The sequence below is a fragment of the Salmo salar genome, chromosome 01 (genome assembly GCF_965601325.2).
Source record: "Salmo salar chromosome 01, fSalSal1, whole genome shotgun sequence".
NCBI classification, from domain to species: Eukaryota; Metazoa; Chordata; class Actinopteri; order Salmoniformes; family Salmonidae; genus Salmo; species Salmo salar.
In genome coordinates this window covers 146,325,546-146,345,452 of record NC_138291.1, presented here as the reverse complement: position 1 = coordinate 146,345,452, position 19,907 = coordinate 146,325,546, and the positions used below count along the sequence as shown (strand labels likewise).

At 40.2% G+C, this 19,907-nt stretch overlaps 1 protein-coding gene across 1 annotated transcript; it reads right to left on the bottom strand.

Annotated features, from left to right (window-relative positions):
* Nucleotides 1-5,546: 5,546 nt before the first annotated feature.
* nt5c2l1 (5'-nucleotidase, cytosolic II, like 1) lies at nt 5,547-19,892 on the bottom strand. The gene is given in 19 exon segments (XM_045690323.2): nt 5,547-6,759; nt 6,929-7,024; nt 7,141-7,317; nt 7,774-7,834; nt 7,936-7,987; nt 8,136-8,306; nt 10,118-10,184; nt 11,790-11,891; nt 11,990-12,031; nt 12,302-12,385; nt 12,592-12,645; nt 12,761-12,854; nt 12,994-13,051; nt 13,151-13,242; nt 15,117-15,212; nt 15,784-15,829; nt 15,832-15,900; nt 17,276-17,349; nt 19,590-19,892. Coding segments are annotated over 19 exon segments (1,635 nt in total). The 5' UTR covers nt 19,748-19,892; the 3' UTR covers nt 5,547-6,717.
* Between the last annotated feature and the right edge of the window lie 15 nt (nt 19,893-19,907).

Here is a 19,907-nt window from a genome sequence, read left to right as displayed (position 1 = left end):
TTGGTTGTTGAGGAAAGATTTCGGAGTCTAAACACAAAAGTGAACAAATGATAAATGTGCCTGATTAAGTTTCAACTATGGTTTTAAGAGTACAAAGTCTACATGAAAACGTTGCACAGTAACAAAATGTCCACCTGTTCTCAGAATTAGAATACATTTCATTAGAACTAGATCAGGGAAAACCCCTTTTCTCTCAGTTGTGTGAGGAACAACTTATCTTTTTTATGATGCATCTCAAAATTATATAGGCACAATTAAACCTGTATAAAGTAATTAGATGATTGACAAATATCTGTATGTTTTGTATTAAAGGGAAAGAAATGAAAATAAACAACCGTTTAGGCCTGTATGATAATGATGCTTTCAACATCTATTTTTCTGGCAAAGGAGTTCTGGTAAAATGTAGGCCTCCCTTTAAAACATGTTTGAGTGAATTAGAGGGCAAGTCGTCTACTTGCATGTTTTTTTCTAAATTGTCTCCAGAAACTACTTCTTGATAACGGTCATTATTTCCCTCTCTTAAATTGCTGCATTTCCTGAACTACTTGGTGTTAACTATAGTAACTCTCTCTAAACATTGTATATTTCGTGAGGAGTAGCCTATTCTTGTTTTTAAACTGGGTCAATTAATCTGGCAGATTAGAGTTGATCAGCCACTGCTTGTTTGATAGTGTCATGGTGGAACAGGAGGATTGGAGTAAGAAGAGCTACTGTCTTCAGACGAGGCTGATGGTGTCCATGTTGTCGTCCATTGCCCTTTTTCTGTTGTACTACTGGGCATTGAGATGAGCAGTGCAATATTAAAAGGGCATTGGCTGATGAAACGGAGAGCCACACCTCCCTCTATTGCCGTAACCTCTCACCCCTCTGAGTTGACAGACAATAAATATGAGGGGCCTACACATGTGGCTGTGTGTGAGGCTACAGGAACACTAAATATCAGGCTCCTTAATAACTTCTTTACAAAGATGAAACTTATGTTGTTTGTTTCTGAAGTTGAACATGTGGACCGCTGTCAGAAGATTTTAAGTCAGTACAGCTTTATGTCTTTAGATGTTATTGTGCCCACATGTTATGAGTCAGTTAAACAGTATTTTGCAGCTATGATCATTTTACATCTGGTGTGTACAGGTATTTGTAAAATTGTTAGGTTTGAATCTATATTCTATTTTATGGCAATCTAACCACCCAAGTAATGTTCAAACTATTGATGGGAAACGTGAGCTACACACGGCTGCTTATGTAAAAGTGGTTTAGCTTTAGCTGAATCTTTTCTATTGGCAATGGAGAATGGCTGTCCCCATGTCCACGTGCTGACACATGCTGAGGTCAGCTGCTTTGACAATGTTGCACTACTGTACCATTCATTCTAGCAGTGCAATAGTATTGTCATAGCATTTGGCCTCAGCCCTCTCTGAATTGGTGGTAAGGGGATGGTGGGTGAGACAGGAATAGTTTTATTGCTTTCAAAGTCTGTGTTTCAGAAGTATAGTAGTAAACTCTTGTGAACTATAGACATGTGGCCCCAGTGTGCTTTTCAACAGGAGCATCTAAAAGTAGCCCACATAGCACTGTAAAAAGTTTTAAATAGCTCACTTCAACATCCTAATTTAATTTAGTAAAATATGTTTTCCAGATTCCAAGTAGTTATAGTGGTAAGTGAAACATCAGTAGAGCACAGTTGTATAAATTAGGAAACAAATGACATCCTAAGACTGAAAATATTTCAATGTAGTTAAAGGCAAGACACTAGACAACATTTGTTTCTGTGTAGTTGTTTTGTATTCCGATTCTTGATGTTTTCTAAAATATGTCCTTTTAAATTGCAAAAAAATTAAATGCTTCAATTTCTGTCTCTTAAGCCAGTTTAAAAAGTTGTACAGTAACTTAGTGATAGTATCTTGTTGTGTACCCTTGTGTAAGTTCCCCAAAGTAAATGAGCACCCTCTGTACTGGGCAATAGTTTATATATACACTAGATGACTATTAGGGGGTGCTGTGTTGAAGCCACTATGCCGCCATTTTGGCACTCCCCCACTGTTGTAAGTTTTTTTTTAAATTGGAAGCCATAGAAATGCATTTATTATTATGTATACATTACTTTTTGTCACATTTATTCTATTACAGACACATTAATCCAATGCATACTTTTAAATTAGATTATGTTAGCGAAACATTTTTAAAAAATGAAGACATTAATATATTTTCCTTAAAGTTTAATTTTTAGAGATTACTAATGTTACTGTCCCCACTACAACAACAAATAAATACACATCATTTTGTCCTTGAAACATTCAATTTAAATATTGTAGAATTCAAATAATTCCTATGTAGAACTGCTCTTACTAGGGAGTGCCAATGTGGCTGACCAGTGGCTTCAAAGCCTTTCAATGGCCAATACACAGGATCAGCAATCCAGGGTTTATATACATCATTGGTAGTGGCAGGCAGATCGGTGGGGGAGGGGAGTGTTTTGGAGGAATGCAGTGAGGCAGGTCCTATTCTGTGTATGGTGGTGGTGGGGAATGGGGTGAGCTGGGATGGGGGTGCAGGGAGTGCTCCTGTGTGTGTCTCATTTGGGAGCCCTTCAAAGGATCAGACTGCTGGGAAGTTGGTTGTGAGTGTCATCAGGAAATGTATTGTCTTGCTTCAAATAATTATAAACTCAGCTCTGTTTTTAGCTCAAAACTAAATCAAATTAATGTTTAAGCTAACATTCAACTGCCAAATGGAATTATCTTTCAGTGGAAGATTAAACATTTCTTAACTGTACAGAGAAAAAAGTGTAAGTGTTGGAGAACATCTCAAGGCGAGCTCCTTGATCAATGTCACACAATGTTGGTGTACTTTTGTTTCTATTTTTCTCTTTAAAACCCCATCAACTGCCAGTCTGAGCAGACAGTCCCATTAATACATTAGGTTCATGTATTTTCTGTTACTGAGCCTATTTGATATTTCTGCAGCTACACTATATATACAGAAGTATGTGGACACCCCTTAAAATGAGTGGATTTGGCTATTTCAGCCACACCCATTGTCGAGCACACAGCTAATGCAATCTCCATAGACAAACATTGACAGTAGAATGGCCTTACTGAAGAGCTCAGTGACTTTCAACATGGCACCGTTATAGGACATCACCTTTCCAACAAGTCAGTTCGTCAAATTTCTGCCCTGCTAGAGCTCCCCCGGTCAACTGTAAGTGATGTTATTGTGAAGTGGAAACATCTAGGAGCAACAACGGCTCAGCCATGAAGTGGTAGGCCACACAAGCTCACAGAACGGGACAGCTGAGCACATAAAAATCGTCTGTCCTTGGTTGCAACACTCACTACCGAGTTCCAAATTGCCTCTAGAAGCAACGTCAGCACAAGAACTGTTCGTCTGGAGCTCCATGAAATGGGTTTCCATGGCTGAGCAGCCACACACAAACCTAAGATCGCCATGCGCAATGCCAAGAGTCTGCTGGAGTGGTGTTAAGCTTGTCGCCATTGGACTCTGGAGCAGTGGAAACGCGTTCTCTGGCATGATCAATCACGCTTCACCATCTGGCAGTCTGATGAACAAATCTGGGTTTGGCGGATGCCAGGAGAATGCAACCTGCCCCAAATGCATAGTGCCAACTGTAAAGTTTGGTGGAGGAGGAATAATGGTCTGGAGCTGTTTTTCATGGTTCGGGCTAGGTGAAGGGAAATCATAACGCTACAGCATATAAATGACATACAATTATATTCTAGACGATTCTGTGCTTCCAACTTTGTGGCAACAGTTTGGGAAAGGCCCTTTCCTGTTTCAGCATGACAACACTCCCGTGCACAAGGCAAGGTCCATAAAGAAATGGTTTGTCGAGATTGGTGTGGAAGAACTTTACAGGCCTGCACAGAGCCCTGACCTCAACCCCATCGAACACCTTTGGGATGTATTGGAACGCCGACTGCGAGCAAGGCCTAATCGCCCAACATCAGTGCCTGACCTCACTAATGCTCTTGTGGCTGAATGGAAGCAAGTCCCCGCAGCAATGTTCCAACATCTAGTGGAAAGCCTTCCCAGAAGAGTGGAGGCTATTATAGCAGCAAAGGGAGGACCAACTCCATATGAATGCCCATGATTTTGGAATGAGATGTTCAACGAGCAGGTGTCCACATACTTTTGGTCATGTAGTGTACTTACCCAGGCTTTGTACATTTTTGAAGAATATTAATTAAAAAGCGACTTTGTTTGCTTTAGGGAGGGACAAGATATTTATTAATCATTGAGTTGATTTCATCTTGTAGTGAATTCAGTATTAGTAAGGTGGAGCAGATCTATCTCAACCACTTGACTGTGCGAAATTCCCCCAGAGTGAAGAATGTGACTTGTTGAGGCTTGCTTGCATTGCTTTCTGGGAAATCCTGGAATGCGTGGAATGGGGGACGGTGCCATGGGTGTGTGTGTCTGCAGTCATATCTGACTGGGTAGAGCACTGAGAGTCCTGCACTGAATCCAACAGGTCAGTGGTTTGGAGCACCACTTGTGTGTGGCTCAGGCAAGCTCCATTACACCCTGTTAACTGCAGAGGATAAGTTAATGAGTTAATTAGCTAGTCATACAGAGGTCTCACAAGGCTGTCTGAGACACAAAGTTCTCCCAATTGTTTCACCAAAAACAAAATACCGTTTTTTTAATTGATTCCCAAAAACATTTTCATAATGTTAAAATGTATGCTTTTGAGTGAGTACATGTGCTGTGAATAAAAGCTATGGTTTTAATCTGGGTTTTGTGTTGGTCTGCTGTTAGAATAAATGAGGTAGCTATATGTTTATTTGAGAGAAATAAGATCAAAAAGAAAACTGCAAACATTTAATCATTAGGTTAAAATGAACTGTTGCCATAGTTGTATTAATTTTCTTTAGATACCTGACTTTATTTTGTCTTTATCTAGATTGAGTCTCAATAATGAAATGCTAATACTGTACATTGAAATATTTTGATTCATCATTGAAATTGGTCTTCATTGTATAGTTATAGAATCATTTGTATTTCATTTATTTATAGATCTATTTGGGAAATTGTAGGCTATGTAAAGGCCACATTGCCTTGAACAGTTTTGTCGTGTTTTTGTCTTGAAAAGCAATGATATGCAATTAAATCTTGTGTAGCTGTAGTCACGGCTAACTGCAATGATTGGCCATTGTATAGAAAGGGCTCGTGAAGAATGAGGAACAAGGGCAAAGTGGATACACATGACGCACCCGTGTTCCCAAACGTGACCCAGCTTCAATCTGTGGGGCCACCTTTAGCAGTGAAAATAGGAAGAATATGCCATATGTTTTCAACCGGAAAATACCAATTAGGCCTAGGTTTCTACATTTATGAGATGTAGTAAATATAACTAAGCCTATATTTCTTGTATCATTTGAAGGTTGATTAAATAAATAATTTAAAACTGCTGAAAACTTGGAAGATTAGGATATACGAGCAAATGACTTAGCTTTACGTGCTTAAATTCTGCCTATGAATCTGTGTTACTAAAATCAAATATTTAAGAAAATGATTTTGACAGCAAATGCAGTAATCGGATGTTATTAACATTTTCAACGATCTGGCGAGAGGCAACGAAAAAAACATCCATTGGGCCAGTAGCACACGCTTGCACCTCAATATGACTGAGCTTATTTGAACATTCAATATTTGTGTTATTCGATTAATTCAGTTACATTATCCACTTCACATTACAATAAACCAATGCTTTCGATGGTAAAGGGGTTTAAATCCCTGTTATTTTGAATGTGGAAGAAACACATTATGAACCTACAGTATAGTCTTCCAAGTTTCGATTATAAAAATGACATCCCACCCATAGGTTTGCATACAGTTGCAAGCGTTTTGCACAGAACAGCGATTTGATGCCATCCAATGGGCAGAGAGCGTACATACACCTCAAAAACCTTCTTTGTTACACTCAAATTAATGTCAAAATGCTGTCATTTTGTTTCACCGTTGTAGAAAGGATACATGTTTTGGAGTCCTTACTTTTATTTGATCTATGAATGTTTGGGACAAAACAGCTAATTACATGGTCCCCATAGGCTAGGTTAGGATTCTAAAAAATAAAATAGGGTATGCTGTGAAGAGTAGCCAACAAGAGAAAAAGTAAATATTTGTTATACTGTATGTAATACTTGTCATAAATCCATCTAACTTTGGTCAAGTAATACTCACCAAACAAGCATATCCACCACCAAAGAGCTCGCGACATCCTTATTGAACATAGGCTAATGAGCCAACCTGCGTAATAATTCATCACAAACAAGTGATATTTTATAAATGGTCACTGAACATGTTTTAGTTTACATGCTCATTGAAGTTAACATACATTTGCACAGGGAACAAAATCAGTATTGCATATATGACGTGTAAAAGTACTGTAGCTAAATAGATAAGCAAAAAAATACATATATTATTAAGACAAATATTCACTTATATACATTAACCTAGAATCAGTGTCTATCCAAATGGTCTTTTCCCTAACCCTTGGCAAACTGATCACATGGGGAAAATGCAGGGGTGATTGATGAAAAACGAGTTATGAAATTGTCTTCCAGGAGGTGGCGCTATATATGTCTTATATTGTGTCTTAAAAAAATTGCCAGTCCAAAAAACACACAAACACCTTTTTTTCTTGATCTGGAGGAACAGTCATGTCAAAACGGAATAATTGTTTTGTCAAATACATCCTCACGTGTCTTTCAGTTCCACTGTGTTATCCTCACTTGCCCTCTGTAAGAAAATAAAGGTTATATTTTTAAATCAATATGGACTACAAAGATATACTTTTTCAGGACTTAAAGCAAGACTGTCTATTTTAACAGATAAATACAGTGTTTATTTAAACGGAAAATGCAACATTTGTAAATAACAGATAGCTGTGTAGGTATGAGTGTCCAACCTTGGCTTCAGCTATCTTCTGGATTTGATCCAGAACAGAGAACTCAGGTGACGGGAAGTCAAGGGGGTGATTATCCACCGAGGATTCATGGGGCATCTGGACAACATCAGGAAGAAATGGTTTTTTTTCATGGTAATTTCAGCAAGAGATTTTATGCAAGAAGAGATGCATGTCCTTGTTATTATCACAGGGATATCTGAGGTGGGACTCACCAGGACGGGCGGGGCTCTGAACAGGTAACTGAAGGGGTAGTGGAGCAGGTTGATGCAGGTGGAAGAGTACAGGTCAGCGTAACGCATGAGCTGGCTGGCAAACAGAGTCTGTCTGGAGCCACTCCGCAGCAGGCTGCCCATCTGCCCATAGGACAGATCCATCCTATAGGTCACCACCTGTAAAACACAAGGCAACGTACCCCACATTAAAAAATAGTACAGTTAACTATAAAATACTACAGTACTTACTATATAATTCTGTAGTAAACTATAGTATACTTAATAAGCAATAAGGTACGGTGGGGTGTGGTATATTGGCCATATACAACACCCCTCTCATACTTTATTACTTAAGTATACTTTAGTTATATACCTTATTTCTCAAGTATTGATGCCCTCAAGGAGAAAGCCTCCACTTCTATGTTCAAGATAATAAAACAAAAACACTATAGTAAATACTACAGTGAGGTCTGCAAAAACACCACAGTAAATACTATTATTGAATCAGGTTTTTTTTTGTCAGAGGCTACAACAAAAATGTGTGCTGGTGGGTGTACTCGAGAACTGGAGTTGGGAACCACTGTATTAGAACATTTCTCAGAGAGGGATTATGTGTCAGTGGGCATGGTTTACCTTCATCCTGGTCTGAATGGCAGTGATGTCTGGGCACTCTCTACAGCTACTGTCCAGATGCCTAAGGAGAGAGGCCAGTCAGATTGACAACATCATGCACAGCTCTGTCAAGTGCAATAATAGGCGAGTGTCACTCATAGAACAAAGGAAAAGCCCACTCACTTGTACAACTCAGCTAAAAATATATCAAGATGCTTCAGCTCTTCAAAGAGATCTTGTGGAAAAAGAGACACTTATCAAAATGGTGTCCAAGATTACATTACCTAAGGTATGTAAAGTGGCCACGTTATGTGGTATATGATAGGTCCGTTTTAGGGTCACTGTGAGGTCATGAAGAGGAGGTTGACCATGTTTGTACTCACGGTTCTTCTCTGTCCACACCTGCAGCTCTCTGGCCAGCTCAGGCACCACCAGGAAGGTCTTCCAACCTTGCCTCTTCTTAGACTTCAGGATGTCCCCAAAGATGTGGTCACCCACATAGAGAATGTCCTTCCCCTTCACGTCCAGCAGGTCACATACAATGTCTGAGGAGCCTGCAGGGAGGAGAGACAGATACAAGAGGATGGAAAGTTGAGGAGATGTGACACCCACTGATATGACTCCCACTGAAACCAAGATGGGTGAAACTCACTATTCCTCTCTCAATTTAATACCATCTTAATCCCTTTATCTTATCTTCCCATTTCCTCTGTCCCTCTTCTTAGAATGTTACCTTTTTTGATGATAATATCCCAGCTTGGTTGCTTGGAAGTTGGGGAAATGTACATTTTTGTTTTCTTATTGGTTCTGGGAATGAAGCCATATGTTTCCTGACTGGTAAAATTCTGAGAACGGAAGTGAAAACTTTGCCTGTTCTGGAAACATACATGTTTAGGTTGCAGGGAAGTTCTGAGAACGTTTTACTATGGTTCCCTGAAAGTTTTCCTGGGAGGTTTTAGTAATGTTCTGAAAATAGAAATTATAGGTTATATGAAGATAATTAAATAACGTTCTGAGAACATGTTTCAATAAGACTGATAGCTTAGTTTTGGTTAACTGTTTTGAACACCAGCACAGATAGGCATTAATCATGCAAACACATTTCTTTTTAATTGTGGCACGGTGCCAGTCAGATTCGAACCTATGATCTTTTGTTCTCTATCCATGGAATTAGTTCACTGTGCCACCAGGATTGAACTAGCATGCCATGTTTTTTTTTTACTCATACAAAGCTGGTCATTTTAGTCTACTCAAACAGACCCCATTTCAAAAGAAAATAAACACTCATTAAGCCAATTAGTGTGCGCGGCCAACACACTTGAGCACACTTAAGATAGAGTTTTGTTGATGCTGAAAACAGAATGTATATGTTTTTTAATAAATTCTTAGAACGGTTCTCTGTACGTTATTAAAGTTTTCTTGTGTTTTTTATGGAAAGTTTTCTTAACATTCTCAGAACAATTTGAGAACATGACTTTAAATAGAACCATGAGAAAACCTGTAGGAAATGTTATGCTGAAGTACTGAGATTTCCACAGAAGAACGTTGTTTCTTAACGTTCTAGTAACTATTTGAGAACATTCACAATGTCAAACTAGTTGGAGAATGTTCCTAGAACATTACCAAAATGTAAATGACATGTAACCATGTTTTAACTTTTAGGAAACATTCTGTTAAAGTAATGAAATACCAAGAATATCATGTTTTTTGTCAAGTTCCTTAAATGTGCTGAGAATGTTCCAAAGCCAATGAACTCTCCACTGGCTTCCAGTTGAAGCTCGCATCCGCTACAAGACCATGGTGCTTGCCTACGGAGCTGTGAAGGGAACGGCACCTCCGTACCTTCAGGCTCTGATCAGGCCCTACACCCAAACAAGGGCACTGCGTTCATCCACCTCTGGCCTGCTGGCCCCCCTACCTCTGAGGAAGCACAGTTCCCGCTCAGCCCAGTCAAAACTGTTCGCTGCTCTGACACCCCAATGGTGGAACAAGCTCCCTCACGACGCCAGGACAGCGGAGTCAATCACCACCTTCCGGAGACACCTGAAACCCCACCTCTTTAAGGAATACCTAGGATAGGATAAAGTAATCCTTCTAACCCACCCCCCCCCCTTAAAAGATTTAGATGCACTATTGTAAAGTGGTTGTTCCACTGGATATCATAAGGTGAATGCACCAATTTGTAAGTCGCTCTGCATAAGAGCGTCTGCTAAACGACTTAAATGTAAATGTAAACTATCCTGCACCATTCCCAGAAAGTTGTGGGAAGGTTGTATGGAAAATAACCATAGGAAAACCATGCTCTCACCAAGCTCTAAGAAACATATTGTTATGTGCTAGCTGGGATTAACATTTTCATTCTTACCGCCAGAGTAGACAGTTCCATGCTGGAGGTCTCCAGTGTATGTTCCAATACGGAGCTTCCCTGTGTTCTATGTTGGATAGATATGAACAAAGCCATGTATTTAGAGAGTTGGGCCAATGTGGTTTCTGCATTATGACGCATTTACAGTGCCTTCAGAAAGTATACACACCCTTGACTTTTTCCAAATGTTGTTGTGTTACAACCTGAATTTAAAATTGTTTTTCCCCCCACTACACACAATACCCCATAATGCCAAAGTGGAATTATGTTTTTAGAAAGTTTTACAAATTAATACAAAATTAAAACTGAATTGTCTTGAGTCAATAAGTATTCAACCCCTTTGTTATGGCAAGCCTAAATACGTTCAGGAGTAAACTTGTAACATGGACTCTGTGTGCAATAATAGTGTTTAACATGTTTTTTCAATGACTACCTCATCTCTATACCCCACACATACAATTATCTGTAAGGTCCCTCAGACGAGCATTGAATTTAAAACACAGATTCAACCACAAAGACCAGGGAGGTTTTCTAATGCCTTGCAAAGAAAGGCAACTATTGGTAGAAGGGTAAAAATTTAAAAAATAATACATTGAATATCCCTTCGAGCATGGTAAAGTTATTAATTACACTTTGGATGGTGTATCAAGACACCCAGTTACTACAAAAATACAGGCGTCCTTCCTAACTCAGTGGCCAGAGAGGAAGGAAACCAATGGTGACTTTAAAACCGTTAAAGAGTTTAATGGCTGTGATAGGTACAGAGTGAAAAGAAGGAAGCCTGTACAGAATAAAAATATTCCAAAACATGCATCCTGTTGGGGGACAAGGCACTAAAGCAAAACTGCAAAACATGTCCTGATTACAAAGGGTTATGTTTGGGGCAAACCAAGTATAGTGGTGGCTGCATCATGTTATGGGTATGCTTGTAATCGTTAAGGGCTGGGGAGTTTTTCGGGATAAAAAAATAAACAGAATGGAGCTAAGCATAGGCAAAATCCTAGATGAAAACCTGGTTCAATCTGGTTTCTACCAGCAGGACAGTAACCTAAAACACAAGGCCAAATCTATACTGTAGTTGCTTACCAAGAAGACAGTGAATGTTCCTGAGTGGCCAAGTTACAGTTTTGACTTAAATCTACTTGAAATCAATGGAAAGACCTGTCTAGCAATGGCTGTCTAGCAATGATTAACAACCAATTTCACAGAGCTGGAAGACTTTTCAAAATAATAAATGTGTTGCACAATCCAGGTGTGGAAATCTCTTAAAGAATTACCCAGAAAGACTCACAGCTGTAATCACTGCCAAAGGTGATTCTAACATGTATTGACTCAGGGGGTTGAACACTTTGACAGAGTATTTTGTGTAGATTATTATTATAAAACTTTTTTTTACAATTAAATCCATTTTAATCCCACTTTGTAACACAACAAAATGTGGAAAATTCAAGGGGTGTGAATACTTCTGAAGGCACTGTACATGACATTCAACATTCTTTGGCAGCCACAATGCTATATAACTGAATGTATAGAATTAGAACAATATACACAATTCTAAAAATTGGCATAACTCTAAATATATGGCTCTGGATTAGAACATTAATCTAATTGCGAGGTGTGTTAAAGGATATTTTCTATACACACCATGTGATGATGAGTGAAAGGTTCTTACCGTGTCCACTTGTCTCAGCACAGTTCCCTCGGCAAAGAACAGTGGCTTCCTGGTATCCACGACGACAAGGTCAAAGAAGGCGCGCCACGGTTTCTTTGGGTACTTAAGAAAAAAAATGTTGAATTGCTCATTAGAATGAATGGTATTTTTTTCCCCAAAACCCTTTTCCTTAATTTGAAACTGGAGACACCTAAACTAACCTTGGCACCTGGTGGAGTTTCAAGCAAGTATTTCATGATAGCCTAGGGAAAAGAACAAAGACACATCCTTAGTATAAAAGTGAATAGAATAGAATGTATTGAATAGAATGGACATCATGTATTGTATAGAATGTATAGAATCATGTACCATCATGTACCATCATGTACCATGTACCATATTCGTATTCATTCCTTTACACTTGTGTGTATTAGGTAGTTGTTGTGGAATTGTTAGGTTATATTACTTGTTAGATATTACTGCATGGTCGGAACTAGAAGCACAAGCATTTTTTGATTTGATTAACAACTGACCTCCGTGTAGTTGTAGTCACTGTTGGTCGCCAGGAACACTTTGGCCACCTCCTTAATACGAGTCAGGAGAACAGGCAAGTTTAGCTATCGAGAAGAAGAGAAAAGGAGAGGGTCAATTCCTCTGGATAGAGAAAGTTTAGGTCATCTCAGAGACTTTGTTGAACGTCACTAATTCATTGAGGTATCATCTCATAAATGATGTCCAAAGCACTTGGTCAAAATACTGTATCCAAAAAAGGTATCCAATATGGAACAGCAATTAAGGGAGGTTCAAAGTTATTTTCACTCACGTCTCTGATGACGTATTTATCCAGATTCCTCAGAGTGCTTTCCTTCAGACTGCCCTACATGACAAAATGGAGAGAGTCAGTCTTTACACAAAGGCACAGACAGTAACGTTTCATAATGTGTGAGTATGTGTGTCGGGATGGGGTGGTGTATGTACTGTATAATGCTGACCGTATCATGAACATAGTCCATTGCATCTCGAACATCCTGGAACATGCTTCTGAAGGACATGAACAAGTCACCATGTTTGAAGCCTTTCTGGCAGCTAAAAAAAAAGAAGGAAAAAAAAGTACAGAAACTACAGTCACATTATTCACTCATGTTTTATGATTTACTATTCTCACAGCTGTAGAGAAAAAGAGTCGGCAACGAGAAGAGGGAGGAGGATAAAAGAGTCCACTCACTTTTCGTATCTGCTGCATCTGGTGAAGAGGTCCACAAGGCAGCCGTCCAGATAGGTCTCTGTGGGAGGAGCAGGAGGGCCGTTACAAAGTAACTCTACTTTACTTTATCTGCAGCATGATTGTACAGAACTACACAAAATAACACTGTTGTTGCTACCTGAAAGGTTGAAGAGAGTATTGAGGATATAGAAGCGGTCAGTGTTGCCTCTCTGAATGAAGTTGTTGGGGTAGTAGTCTTGGATCTTGTCCCTGTAGAGTAGGAACGTATGTGTACAACTAGCAAATTAAGGAGTAGCCACAGGTGCATACGTGTAACATGATAAAAACATGCATACTGTGAGTAGAACCTCATTAAGTAAGCTGGTCTGACAACCTCCCCAATAACACCAAACAGCTACTATTGGAGCATTTCTGGATGATGAGTCATTCAGAGAGAACCCACTGAGCCAGAAGATAACAAGATAACAGACAGAATGCACGTATCCCACCAGCACTATCAACGTCACAAGACCTCTCTTTTTGGAGTCTCTTGACTATGACGTTCAGCTAGAGCTGGAGAAACATCCACTGGCCTTCTCCACTGAAGCAACACTGTAGTCTGCCTCACTGTAAGAGTATGAGGCAAGGATACAGTGGCGATTGAGTGGATTTGAACTGGAACCAGAGCCTCTTGATGGCTCCGCTGCTGGTAGGGGATCCCAAAGACATCTAAATCCTGATATATGATTGGAAGATGGGCACAGGCCCTCTATGTACATGTCCAGCTAAAGTATAATTAATATAGTCTTTCATCTTTCATGATAAAAAAAAAAAACTAAATACACATAGTCCTACATACAACTCACAATAACCCAAAGATTAACTCATAAGGAACTCACGTAATCATGCAATAACACACATGTAAACACATACAGACATTCATTCGCAAATCCCACGGCACCAGGTGGTGGATATAAATATACTTTTTAATATTTGTGAGCTGGTTATCTGCATATCTGCATCCAACTAATGTTTAGAAAAAACGTTTAACATTCCTGCACACCTTGTGGAGTATCATGTTAGCTGTTAGCAAGTTTCAGGGGATATTTTGCGTTCATTTCTCAGTCCTCTGTGAAACAACCAGGAACACGGGGGCTGTTTTATGTTGTAAGCTGAATATAACGGCAGTATGTAGGCCTACTGAGACAGATGCTCACAGTTGGATCTGACCAAGGTCAGGATCAGGCTCCCTTGGTCTCCAACATCCTCCGTTCTCTGGTAGAGCAGGGCAACCCACAGCCCATCCCCCTGTCATCTCATAGCCTAGTTTCTCAGTCAGTCCATCTCCTGTACCCTCAACAAGATAAAAACAACTCCTTCATACAGCTGCAATGTATAGCCTACACACAGGTAGTGTATTCTGCTTCTTCTATGAAATGTAACAACCAGCGGAGAATCACAAAATTCTGTGGATTCAGTTTGATAAGATGTGTATAATATATTGGTCTTTCAGAAAACATGGTATTTTAAATGAGACATGAAAATAGTCACATGTTGAACTTGTGGTTTTCTGTGACCATGCTCTTTTGATGTTTCACCCTGATGACCCACTGAGTAGACATGCCGTTTTGCTGTGTGTGTGTGCGCATGCGGGTGTGTGTGTCATTCCCCTGTTCCCCTGCTTAGATGACTTTGCAAAGTGGTTGTGCAGATGTGCCCTCAGTGACAGTGTTGACCCAAGGACATCCTGTTACAGAATTACAAACCGTATACGCACGCACGCACGCGCACACACGCACACACACACACACACACACACACTTGTATAACTAACTTTGTGGGGGTCACACAATTCAGTCCCATTCAAAATCCTATTTTCCCTAACCTAACCTAACCCTTACCTGAAAACCTAACCTTAAACCTAACTCTAGCTCCTAACCCTAAAACTAACCCTAGCTCCTAACCTTAACCCTAAAACAAATTCTAACCCTAAACCCTCTAGAAATAGCATTTGACCTTGTGGGGACTAATACAATGTCCCCAGTTGGTCAAATTTTTGTTTGTTTACTATTCATGTATAATGAAACACGTCCACATGCGCACACACACACAAACTATTGCATTTCCTGTGATGTATCACTCACCTTTTTAGAAAGGTGAAACCATGACTGCACAGCAGAATGTTTCCATTGGAGTCCACCTTCAGCAAGTTACCATACATTGTGTCAAACACCAGGCCGCTAAGGAGGGAGGAGAGATTGGGATGAAAAGGAGGAAGAGAGAGCCAGGGGTGGATATGGTTATGCAGAGATAAGCAGAGAGAGGAATGGATGGGAGAGGGATAGATGATGATATCTTTTAGATTTGTGGCTGCTCTTGATAGTATCAGTAGGTTACTTTTTATTTCTGCTCTATTTTGACCAATCTTGTTATTCTACTGTTACCAGGCCTTTGGGGAAACTATCTCTGCAGGAGGTCTATCTGCTGATGAAGTGATAAAATGTCAGCTGTTTCTCCAGCATAGTGTCCCCCTGGGGCAAGGATACAGGAAATAGAATGCACAGAGCAACAAATGACTTGAAAAATAATGGTTAGGGGTCATTTCATAAGTAGACTCCCATGAAGAGCCCCATCCTAACTAACCAAGCTTTGCATCAACACAATGCTAAGGAGCTCTATTTCATGTAGAACAGAAGTTAAAAATATATATATATTTGTGAGTAAAGGGTCATGTTATGTATTACCAAACTGACCATGTAAAAATAAACAGTATGCAAATGTGTGTGGGATCAACAGGAAGAGAGAACTCACCGTGTGGGGAAGGTAGGGTCGTAGGTGTAATGCAGTAGCTCATGGGATAGCCTATAGACACCAGCCTGTCTCTGAGCAGCTCAAAGCCCAGATCCTCATAGTCAGGAGACTTGTACTCTACACACACAGGACACATGAACAATCAGTATTCATCAGTGAAAATGTAACAATGTTGCTATCCTCATATACTGTTCAATATAGCTCTGAGCGGTATACTATAAAGTATCAAGCTAACATGCCTAAATATTTTGAAATAACTTTTTTTTTTTAAGGATAAGCTTGAAACGGGCATAGTCTAACAAACAAAAACAAATTTAAGTTGATCTTTCTTAATGAATCAGGAAATCTAGTTATTTCTGGTTGTTTACCAAAGTTAGTGGGCTAACTCATTAATCCTGCTTTATAATATACCCCCTGATTATACACCTGAAATCTATGAGACATAGGTCTTCAGATTTTCTCCAAAAGCCTGCCTTTTTTGGCCCTTTACCAGTACAATCACATTTTCTCTTTGTTGGAGTAGGTCTACTGGGCTACTATACTGAACAAAAATATAAACAAAACATGTAATAATTTGAAAGATTTTACTGAGTTACAGTTCATACGAGGAAATCAGTCTATTGAAATAAATTCATTAGGCCCTAATCTATGGATTTCAGATGACAGATATGCATCTGTTGGTCACAGATACCTTAAAAACAAGTAGGGGCGTGGATCAGAAAACCAGTCAGTATCTGGTGGGACTACCATTCACGTCATGCAATGGGACACACCTTGGCATAGAGTTGATCAGGCTGTTGATTGTGGCCTGTGGAATGTTGTTCCACTCCTCTTCAACGGCTGTGCGAAGTTGCTGGAAATTGGCGGGAACTGAAACACGCTGTCGTACACATCTGGATCGATATCAAATTTCCATCGATAAAATGCAATTGTGTTTGCTGTCCGTAGCTTATGCCTGCCCGTACCATAACCCCACCACTGGGATTCTGTTCACAACATTGACATCAGCAAACCGCTTGCTCACACGACGCTATACACATGGTCTGAGGTTGTGAGACCGGTTGGATGTACTGCCAAATTCTCTAAAACAATGTTGTTGGCGGCGTATGGTAGAGGAATTAACATTCAATTCTCTGGCAACAGCTCTGGTGGACATTTCTGCAGTCAGCATGCCAATTGCACCCTCCCTCAAAACTTGAGACATCTGTGGCATTGTGTTGTGTGACAAAACTGCACATTTTAGAGTGGCCTTATTTTCCCCAGCACAAGGTGCACCTGTGTAATGATCATGCTGTTTAATCAGGTTCTTGATATGCCACACATGTCAGGTGGATGGATTATCTTGGTAAAAGAGAAATGCTCACTAACAGGGATTTAAAGAAATTTGTGCATTGGAGAGAAATAAGCATTTGGTGCGTATAAAACATTTCTGGGATCTTTTATTTCAGCTTATGAAACATGTAATATTTTTGTTCAGTATAGATGAACTTACCTGCCAGAGTGTAGTCCATGTCAAAGCCATAGCATTTGATGTTCTCCAATGGTACACTCCTATTGACAAACACCCTGTAATCAAAGGAAAACAGGACAGTTGGAGTTTCCGAAGTGATTATCTGGGAGACAAACAGGGGCCAGTTGAGGAGAAGCAGATCTCATATGGGCATGTCAAAGCTTTTCAGAATATCCAATCAGCTGTACAAGAGTATTTAATGGCATGGCTTGAATGTGGCTCCAAATCTGACCTATTGTCTAAGACCAGTGGCTGAAACATTCAAGAGTAGAACTCATTTTGACAAATTGACTCAACTTGCTTCAAGCCCATGGAAATCAATCAACTTGAGCCCAATGCTGGTCACATTGGGATATGCCTCACCAACTATATTCTTGGGAACCAACCATTAAAGAATATCTTATGCTGCACATTCAGCTCGTAGTGCCGTATCGGGCTCTATATCCTACTGCACTACATCACATCATCACAGTCCTACTCTTATCAGTTCATTAACATATGTCTTCAACCCTGCCAACATGGACAGCCACGTCCATCTAGACTCTAGAGGAAACCCATTTAAGGTGATGGTTTTTTTAGGAGGCTGCAGTGGTATTGGCAAGGATTTCCGAGACTTGGCACTGCTTATTTTTTAATGACAGTCACGTACCGTGATTAATGTATCCTGATTCAACTCATTGAGCACACTCTGCGTGTGATCAAACTTTGCAGTCGATGGTGCCGCAGCAGAAATTGTGGTCAGTTCTCTCTAGCCTCTACCACACAGAACTCCACCTAATCATCAGTAACAGGTTTATATTTCAGTAACGGATAGCCTATGTAATAACTAAATCCATATGTTAGAACAAAAATATTTTTGTTCAATCAAGAATGGAACAACGACTTGGAAACCACAATGAAAAGACAGAATGGGCAACTTCTGAAAATAGATTGCTGTATTCAGAAGAAATACCAAACTAGTTAAAGAGAGATTGCTTTCGTATATATCAAATCAGGACTCTGATCAGTTCAGTCATTCACAAGGTAACCTCAGAGGGGGTTCCTGTGTCACCAGGTGACATGGAGCCTCTATCAGTGACACCCGGGGAGAGAAACCCATCTCCCTCCTGTCACAGTGGCCTACACCTCACCCCGTCTATCTGTCTGTCTGTCCCCAGCTCCTGCCAATAGCAGCCAGTTCAAACATATGGGGTTGCTGTTAATAATTCACCTGACAGCTCTTGTTCTGGAAGCGTGTTGCTGAGGAAGCCTCACTTGAGCGAACAACAACAGTCACCCTGAGACAACAGTCACCCTGAGACAACAGTCACCCTGAGACAACAGTCACCCTGAGACAACAGTCACCCTGAGACAGTGGGTGCCTGGGAGGTATGAACAAGGCTACTGATGGAGTATATCTGGTTTGAAGCATGAATAGTGTACACTGACAGTAATTGGTTAAATAATATACCTAACACTGGTGTAAGGGGATATTGAAGTGTCCCCCCAAGTGTGGTTTACACCTGGGTGACTGAGAACTTGTATCAAGGCTAGAAAAGACCTAAGACGCTCTTCTCTTTTAGAGCACAGCCAAACAACTAGCCTATCATGTGGAGGAAGAACAGAAATGAGTGACTCTTACAATCGAGGTGTGAAAGAGAAGGCGTCCCTGATCTCACATGCCATTCCTAATCTCCACTCCCATCCACCAATCAGAACAGGTAATGTGAATCTGTCTGACAGATATCTGGGGTGGCAGGTAGCCTAGTGGTTAGGGTGTTGGGCCAGTAACTGAAAGGTTGCTAGATCGAATCCCCGAGCTGGCAACTGCCCCTGAACAAGGCAGTTAACCCACTGTTCCTAGGCCGTCATTGTAAATAAGAATTTGTTCTTAACTGACTTGCCTAGTTAAATAACAAAAATCTCTCTGTGCATTGTCAGAACCTGATACAGCAAGGGTGTTGGATCACAGTAACAAAGCGTATAGGCTACATTTTCCAAAATTTTCACAAAGTTATAAAATGCTCATGTAAAAAACAGAAAGCACATTTTCTCCAAGTATTTGAAAAATGAAGAAAAAAAAATAAGTTGAGCCAATTAGTGTATATGACACAGGACATGCCCTATGACCTTATGCAAACCTGTATGATATAACCATTCCTGGACTGGCCTCTACAGTCTACAGTTTGTGTCACATTTATACTACAGCATTACCAGTTTTGTAAGCACTAGTGTAGGATTGGGCCCAATACTGAGCTACACATGTCATATCTTTATGGATGTAATAAATATTATGCTACATCAAATAATAACTCACTTGTGCTGATATTCCATGTTCTTCACCAAGGGCACATCTGGTGAAATGCTCGGGTCTCTATCAGATTTAGTAGGTTGATCTGTCACAATCCGAGTCGGATACTCCATAGTCGTCGCTGTAACAGCCTCTCTAGATAGGGGGATAGTGAGATCTGACATGGGTAGCCGAAGTCCTAGCTGTCATCTCACTAGAAGCTTACTAACTGGAGAGGCTTTTAATGCTCCAAAATACGCAGATCTGTGCGTAAAGGGGTTCACTACACGTCAGTAAACAGCCCCTCCCTTGCTTTAAGCTTCGTGGTTCGGTAGTTAAAAGTGG